The sequence below is a fragment of the Bufo bufo genome, chromosome 3 (genome assembly GCF_905171765.1).
Source record: "Bufo bufo chromosome 3, aBufBuf1.1, whole genome shotgun sequence".
Taxonomy (NCBI): Eukaryota; Metazoa; Chordata; class Amphibia; order Anura; family Bufonidae; genus Bufo; species Bufo bufo.
In genome coordinates, this window is record NC_053391.1 from 460,431,722 (window position 1) to 460,440,525 (window position 8,804).

An 8,804-nucleotide genomic window follows, 5' to 3' on the forward strand; every position below is an offset into this window, starting at 1 on the left:
CAGGCCAGTCGTGACGTCACTGGGCCTGCGATAAATAGTGAGAAGGCCGCGGCAATCCTGGAGCGCCACTGCCTTCTTAAACAGCTGATCGGCGGGGGTCCCGGGTGTTGGACCCCCGCCGATCAGATGCTGATGATCTATCCAGAGGATAGATCATCAGTTTAAACAAACTGCAGAACCCCTTTAAATCTTCTGCAGAAAGGACACACCCCTAAGAAAGGACACAACCCCCGAGCCACCAGACTGAGATAAATTCAGCAGTGGAATAGTAACAATGAATAGGGAGATCTCTGGATCCATGTGAGGTACAGGGCTGGTTCTAAATTTGTTTGAAAGGTTTTGGCATGTACTATATGATATCTGATTTTTATTATTTTAAATCAATCATGGCATAGCACCTTTAATAAATACTCTGGGCAAAACAGATACACACATGAAGAAGATCAAAGAGAAAATCCCCGCCTTTTAGGAACTATATGTTAAGGGTGTCAGTTTTGTCTATGAGCTATGCCTTGTATTGCATCTCAGGCCCATTCACTTGGAACCTCCTCTGTCTGTCCTAAGATCCCCCTATGATAGGGCATATGCACAAAGGTAGTATTTATAAGACAGCCCCTTTAATATGTAATGATGACAAATAGTAAACTGACTTCTCAATTCAAAGTTATCCAAATAACAAAGGGGCACATTTATTAAGACCAGCATTTTAGACGCCGGACTTAATAAAGACCCATAGCTTGGGGTGGATCTGCCAAAGTTATGAAGAAGCGTCGGCCTCTCCATAACTTCAGCGCATCCAGCACCAGTTCTAAACATCATAGATAATTTTCTACTCCTATTCTCTGTATGAGACGGGCCTACCGGCTCGTTCCCTGCCTACGCCACACCCAAAATTTTAGACCTGGCATAAGCGGGAAAAAGTCACTGATGGCGGAGTACAGTAATTAACCCTTGCGCTGCCATCTGTGCCTGAAATACGCCTAATTTTGGCATATTTCAGATTAGTAACTGACCCCCAAAGTTATTATAGTAGTTTATTATATCTGGAGCCTGATGTTTATCATTAGGGTGATGGAAAGAAGGTATGCAAATGAGCTTTTACCAAGCTCTGCCTCTGATGCAACCGGATGTAAGGCAGCGAACCTATAAGTCAATGTTCAACCTTTTAAACAGGCCTTGAGACCTGACTCGGATAATAAATAAGCCAGCATCTTATCTGCAAACAGCTGTTTCGGGGTGGTTGCCCCTCATCAGTGCAGAGCAGAGAGTACTGGCTTAACTGGTTGAGAGGCCTAAGTCAGGATTTGGGGGGTACTTTCTCTCCTTGCAGAGAGAGCGCCTTAAATCTGTGTGAGCAGACTTATAGGCCAGACAACGCTCCTCTGGAATTCGGGGAAGAAGGGATGCAAATGAGCTTTTGCCAAGCTCTGCCTCTGATGCTACCAGATGTAAGGAGGCTATCCTATAAGTCAGTGTTCAACTTTTTAAATAGAGCTTAAGACATGACTCGGATATTAAGTCAGATCCTCAGCTCCAGACAGCTGTTTTGGGATGATTGCCCCTCATCAGTGCAGAGCAGAGAGCACTGGCTTAACTGAGTGAGAGGCCTAAGTCAGGGTTTGGGGGTTCTATCTCTCCTTGGGGAGAGAGCGCCTCGATCGGCATGAGGAGACTTATAGGCTCTATAAGCGCTCTCCCCAAGGAGAGATATTACTCCCAAAATCATTGGGTTGATATAACTGTGGGTTACATTGGCAATATCAGGAGATAACTGAATAAAAGTGTACATCCAAGGATGATCACAGCCATGTCTGCCACTACAAATCTATAATGTGATGACAGCAGAGTGCAAGCTGCATACCAGTAGCCTCTCCAAAGCTGAGCATGGAAAATGAGAGGTTTCAAAACTCATAACTATAGAGGTGTGGCCAGCTGGGTCGGACAATCTTCTCTTTTTAAACCAAGATTAAGAAAATCACTACAGACCTGCCATTCCAATTCTTCTCTGTTTTTCAGCTGCAAAACAAGTTTTATGCAATTGCTATTTATTGTCCCATCATACTGATCTGAAGTTTGAATGATCATAATAGGATCCTGCCATGACAAAGTTACATCCTCTGGGGGACCTAGATATGGGAAATAGAAATATTATAAGGCAGAATTGTAAATATAAAAATAGCAATTATTACAAATAATATAAATAAAGACATACATTCAAATTTATTAATTTTAGTAATTCAAAAAACTATATTTTGAAAAAAATCCATTCCAAATATAGTTTAAGCAAAATAGCAGGATTCAGTTTTATAAGGGCTCTGCGGGTTTTCCATCCGGATGTAGTGAATGCATAGCATCCATACTGAATCCTGACCCATTCATTTTAATCACAGCATGTTCTATATTGTACAGTTTTCACGTAGCCCTGGCTCCATAGAAATGAATGGGGCTTGCATGAAAAATAGAAAACATCCGGATGCAATGCGTTTTTCACTGATGGCTGCTAGGAGATCTAGATTGTTATTCTTCAGGTTATTTCCACGTGAAAAAAAACGCATGCAATCCAGACAGAAAACGCACAGACACTGAATGCAATCACAGTCAAAATTGATTGAACGTGCGTGCACAAGCCTACATTTATTCCTGAGCAGATCCTGACATAATTGGCATGGCTGATGTAAAAGAGATCTAAGAGTGTGGTTAATCACATAAAGTGAACCTTAAAGTGGTGGTTCCCTGTTGACATTTATGTTATATAAATAGGTACATATTTTAATTTTTTTTTCCAAAAGATGCAGGTTCCACCTCTGGGACCCAATCCTCTCTCAAGAACAGAGACCATGCTGCATACATTCACTGACATGGGAACTCCAAAAATAACCAGAGCTTTGCTTTTTTAAGAAACCCCATAGTAGTGAATGGAAGGCGCATGTGCAGCTTGCTTTCCATTCACGGCAGGATCCTGTTCTTGTGATAGGAGAAGTTCCCAGAGGTTCCTATTGAACATTTTTGGCATATGCTATTGATATGCCAAGAAATGTCCAGATTGAAATAGCACTTTAAAGAATTTTCGAACCCTTTAAAATGCATGTGGATACTTGTGTGCATTAAAAATGTTATGGTCACACCTTACTGATATGAATGATAAACAACAAAGATAAATGAAAACCAGGGGTAGACTTGGAACTTAAAGTGGCCCTGAAAAAAAAAACTAAAAGTGGCTCCTTGTTGTAGGTGGGTCCATCGTCCTGAGGATGACAATACAGTTGAATTCACTATATACCTGCACGTTGTCTTCTTTGTAGCGGCAAGCAGCGTAATTACAAATGCTTGTCCTACTCACTTGATTTAATTACACTGCACCACCACTATAGATGGTGTGCAGGTAAATTTTGAATGACGATGCAGAGCTACCCGAGCGCCACAACCCCTTCAAACAGCTGATTGGCGGGGGTGCCGGGAGTTGGACCCCAACCGATCTGATATTGATAACCTATCCTGAGGACAGGTCATGAATACTAATCCACTGCACAACCCCTTTAATTTGTAAGTAAAGACAAAAGGTAACTGGTGTACAAGTAAGAGGATCCTAAACTTCTAGGGAAGATTGGTAGTCAACATATTCTATCATATATTTATATATTTTTCATATTTTTATATCCTTGTAACCTTATTTCCTACACATTATTTCTTTTTATATATCCACATTGCTTTTACTATATTAGGAATAAATTATCATTTAATTAAACTATCACCTGTTTGTCCTCCACTTGACCGCCAGATACAGTGTACCAGTCTACCTATTTAAGCCTATTTACACCTTCCTCTGACTGGGTGAGTCAGTCTAGCCTTAGAGCACCTTACATGACAATAGACAGGTGAGCATCTATATAATCTCAGTAGTCAACATTGCTTCCTACAGCAAAGGTGTTAGGGCCATTCTACACTGGCAGAGGATAATTAGCCTGTGTAAAAGTGCCAATGATCTCCTGACAAATGACCAAAATACTTGTTTGTTCAGTGATGCCATCTTTGATGTACCACCCAAAATCATTGTTGGATGGCAGCATGTCGCCCTGTGTAAACAGTGATGTGCAGCAATGCCAATAATATGCATAGTGAATGGGGGATGGTGAATGATCGTAATAACAATCATTCACCCCCTTTCAGTTCACATCAGGCCATGGTAAAGGCCTCTTTAAATAAGTGCTGATTGACTTCTACATTGGTTCGTGTAAGAGAGGAAAAGTCTTTGGGCAGTAAACGAACAACGTTTGAGGTTTTGATGGCTAGGTGTCCAGCTGCTTGGACTTTCAATTTTATGGCTGATTGTCGTATGGCTTCAAATGTATACTACAACTCTCTTAGGAGGGCAGCGAAAGCATTAAAAAATGTAAAAATGATAAAGATAACCAAAGCAGAGGCCAAAACAGCCATTTAGGAAATATCTAAAATAATTTATTTAATTAATTATGTAAAACGAAAGAATTCTAGACTTCCCACCAAAATCAGTAATGCATTCACCTACCTTTAAAGTTAGCCTGCACAGATTCAGTCAAAACTAAGCAAGAAAGGAGGAGGAGCAGCATCCTCTGCAAATGGAAATGTTGATGTGTGACAAGTGAGGCAGGGGATATTCTGCCACTCACTTTATGTCACTAGGAAAATGATCTTTAAAGATAAGGAAAGAGCTTGAGGAAGTGACAACAGGAAAGAACCACAAATATTTTTTATGCAAAGCTGTAAAGTTTAAGATATTTAACAGTTCGTCGATCAATATAAAAATAGTATAAAAGAAGGAAAGAGTATCTTACCTGCATTCACTTGACATGGAGTTAATTATAACTATTAGTCATGTTGTACAAACTGTGATATCACTGTGTTAGGGTCCATCCAAACATTCAGGTTTCTTGATGCAGTTTTGGAAGCCAAAATCAGAAGTGGATCATAAAAGGAGAGGAGGTTTTGGCTTCCAAGACTGCATCAGTAAACCTCAATGTGTCACTGAAATTTAAAGAGAAGTTCTCACATCCAGAAGTAATGCCAGTGTGGTGGCTCAGGGGTTATCACTGGTGCCTTCCAGTCCTGGAGTCCTAGATTTGAATCTGACCAAAGACAACATCTGCATGGAGTTTGCATGTTCTACCTGATAGGTAACTTAGAAGCCTCATTGAGGCCATTCTTTCTCTGCAATAGCCTGGGTCTTTCTGCAGGAAACAGGGCTATTAGAGCTTTAGTTTCTAAGGAGGCCTGCAGTTGGCAGATCTACATAGGAAAATAGAGAATCTCTCATACACTGCAATGCTAATTCATTGCAGTGTAAGAAAGAAGTGATCTAAAGTGATCGTATATTTATGTTTCCTAAGGGTAAAAAATAAAAAAATAAAAATAAATAAAATGTAAAATATAAAAATTCCAATCATCCCCTTTCCCCAAATTAAATGTAAAAATAAACATAATAAAATGAACATTTGCACTACCGAGCACCCGAGTATAATGGAAGTCAATAGGAGAACCCGAGCATTAAACCAGGCACCCCCTGCTCTGGTTCATAGAAAAAGGTCATAAATTGATTGAAACACCACCGAAATGGTTCGGGAACAGCATGGGGAGGATGTCTCGATGCATCTTGGACTCCCAGGTCGCTGCTGGGAACCATGTTGTCCAAGTAGTAAGCCACTTTTACAGACTGACAATAATACGCAAAAAACGGGGAAAAAATCTATTTTAGAGGAAAAATTGTTAACAAACATTCTTTCTATATATTTACTTACATATAAAGCTCAAGTGCTGCCAAAAATTACAAGGAAGAGGTACTCCGATACAGCCTGTATATCACATAAAGGAGGGCCTCATTCACATTGTGGTACAATTGTTCATGTAATGGGACTCCTACACTCATAAAGCCCATGCACTATGTGAAAGGGCTGCCAAATATTACAAGGAACCGGAACTCAAAAATTCCATTTGTTACACATAAAGGAGGGCATCATACACACTCTTGAAAAATTATGATTGATGGCCTGCTGGTGAACCTCAAAAACATTTGGAGCAAGGGCCTGCTGATCTGACCATCTAAAACATTAGGGGCAAGGACCTGCTGCCGCATTGGTGACTCTAGATAACCTCTGGGCGATTGCACGTCCCCGTGACGGCGATGATCCATTCGGATGTCTGCCCTATCAACTTTCGATGTTCTTTTCTGCGCATACCATAGGGATCACGGGTACCGGGGGATCAGGGTTCGATGCCAGAGAGGGAGCCTGAGAAACGGCTACCACATCCAAGGGAGGTCAATGGCCGAAATCTGATTGGCTGTTGTTGCCTTGCCCCTTTTTTTTCCTAATTGTGAACCACCCAGAGAGGGTGGGTCGTTATTAAAGCACAGGCGTCCTAGGATGTCAGCAGGATAGCGACAATTACCCACTCCTGATTTGGGGAGGTAGTGACGATAAATAACAAGAGGCCCTGTTATTGGAATGAGTACACTTTCCATTAACGAGGATCTATGTGAGGGCAAGTCTGGTGCCAGCATCGGACTTGCTTCCGGCTTCCACAATGTTCACCCAGTGTGCCGTCATGGTGAGGATAGTGTTGACCAGACTCTAGGCTACTGGGACTGGACTTGTAGGTGAGGGCCTGCTGCCGCTTTGTTGACTCTAGATAACTTCTAAGCGATCGCATGTCCCCATGACAGCGACGATCCATTTGGACGTCTGTCCTCTCAACTTTGGAGCAATTTTTCAACAAGGACCTTCTGGTATACCACCGTTTTGCTTTTCCTCTCCACCAGAGGAATAAGAGATGAGAAGTTCTCTTTGTAGCGGGGGTTGAGAAGGGTGAACAACCAGTAATCCGTGTTGTCTAAAATGCGTATAACGTGCGGGTCATGGGAAAGGCAGCCTAACATGAAGTCAAAGTACCAACAGGCAAGACTTCGCTGTCGTCATCAGAAGGTGAGCTGATCCTGTTAAAGATTGTAGGTGAGGGCCTGCAGGTGAGCTGACCCTGTAAAACATATGCGAGGACCTGCAGGTGAGGTGACCCTGTAAAACATTATATGCGAGGGCCTGCAGGTGAGCTGACCCTGTAAAACAATATATGCGAGGGCCTGTAGGTGAGCTGACCCTGTAAAACATTATTAGCGAGGGCCTGCAGGTGAGCTGACCCTGTAAAACATATGCAAGGGCCTGCAGGTGAGCTGACCCTGTAAAACATTATATGCGAGGGCCTGCAGGTGAGCTGACCCTATAAAACATTATATGCGAGGTCCTGCAGGTGAGCTGACCCTGTAAAAAATGTTATGCAAGGGCCTGCTGGTGAGCTGACCCAATAAAAAATTATATGCGAGAGCCTGCAGGTGAGCTGACCTTGTAAAAAATTATATGCGAGGGCATATATTCAAGGGCATTATATGCAATGAATAAGCATGTTGATTTGATGGAAGAGGAGGAGGATGAGAAAAGGAAGATTTAAACATTATACCTTTTTTTGTGGTGGAAGAGGTGCATGGGAATACAGTGTATTGAGTACATTAAACAATACATTTAAAGTGCCTTTGTTCATCCGCTTTCCTCTGGTGGAGTTGAGCAGTCAGGGGCAATCCAGACAAAACGTTGATGGCAGTGCAGGCCAGCACCTCCAGTTCGTGCCACGTGTCCAGCTTGGACACCCAGTAGTTGTAAGGCACTGAGGGATCACTGAGGATGCTGACACAGTCTGCTACGTACTCCTTCACCATCTTCCAAAACTTTTCCCTCCTTGTGACACTAGGCCGCGCATCAGGGTGAGGGTGCTGGCGGGGTGTCATGAAACTGTCCCAGGCCTTGGAGAGTGTTGACAAAAACCAAACAAGTGGAAATAATATATCAGAATGTCATTTATTATAAAATATAAAAGTATGGAAAAACAACAGGACGGTATACAGTATACGGAGAAGCACAGGGCCAATAACACCAAGAAAACTACCAGTAAATCTGTGCAGTATAAAGCACAGGTAGGTATGACCTACCTGTTGCTCTGCCTCTGTTGGAACTGCTGTGTGTTCCCCTTGTCTCCCCTCCTCGGTTGGCCAAGGAAGTACGGACTCCGCCGCCAGCGTTGTCAGATGGAAATTTTGAAGCAATTTTTCAACAAGGACCTTCTGGTATTGCACCATTTTGCTCGTCCTCTCCACCTAAGGAATGAGATGAGAAGTTCTCTTTGTAGCGGGGGTTGATAAGGGTGAACAACCAGTAATCCGTGTTGTCTAAAATGCGTAAAACGCGCGGGTCGCGGGAAAGGCAGCCTAACATGAAGTCAGCCTTGTGTGCCAGAGTACCAACAGGCAAGACTTCGCTGTCATCATCAGGATGACTGTCCATCTCCTCATCCTCTTCCTCCTCTTCTGCCCACCCACGCTGAACAGATGGAATTAAACTTCCATGGGAACTACCCTCTGTAGCGGAGGCAACCGTCTCCTGCTCCTCCTCCCCCTCCTCTTCATCGTCCAATTCGCGTACGAGAAGATGGGCAGAGCCCGAGCACCGCGCCACGGTTTCTCAAGTAGCTCGGGAACCTAACGCTAAACCTACCTGGACCGTATGGGCAATACCATGGGCAATAGCCCGAGCTACTTGAGAAACCTTGGCGCGTTGCTCAGGCTCAGACATGTCCTCCAAGCAGGATATGTTGGCTAATTCTCAATTTTACACCAGTACGAGGGTTAGTAAGACCGCAGAGTGCACCTGTATTTGTTTTTGTTATGTTATTTTGACTGTTTATCACATCCACACAATTGCTATCCTGTGTAGGATGTCCATTGTGGT

At 42.9% G+C, this 8,804-nt stretch overlaps 1 protein-coding gene across 1 annotated transcript in view; it reads right to left on the reverse strand.

Moving 5' to 3' along the window:
- The window catches only part of CRLF2 (cytokine receptor like factor 2), a 49,711-nt gene extending 45,089 nt beyond the window's left edge, over positions 1–4,622 (reverse strand). The window contains exons 1-2 of the mRNA XM_040421978.1: positions 4,526–4,622; positions 1,987–2,126 (exon numbers count right to left, since the gene is read on the reverse strand). Of these exons, the coding sequence (XP_040277912.1) occupies positions 1,987–2,126; positions 4,526–4,586 (201 nt within the window). The 5' untranslated portion in view covers positions 4,587–4,622. The remainder of the gene's footprint in view (positions 1–1,986; positions 2,127–4,525) is intronic.
- Between the last annotated feature and the right edge of the window lie 4,182 nt (positions 4,623–8,804).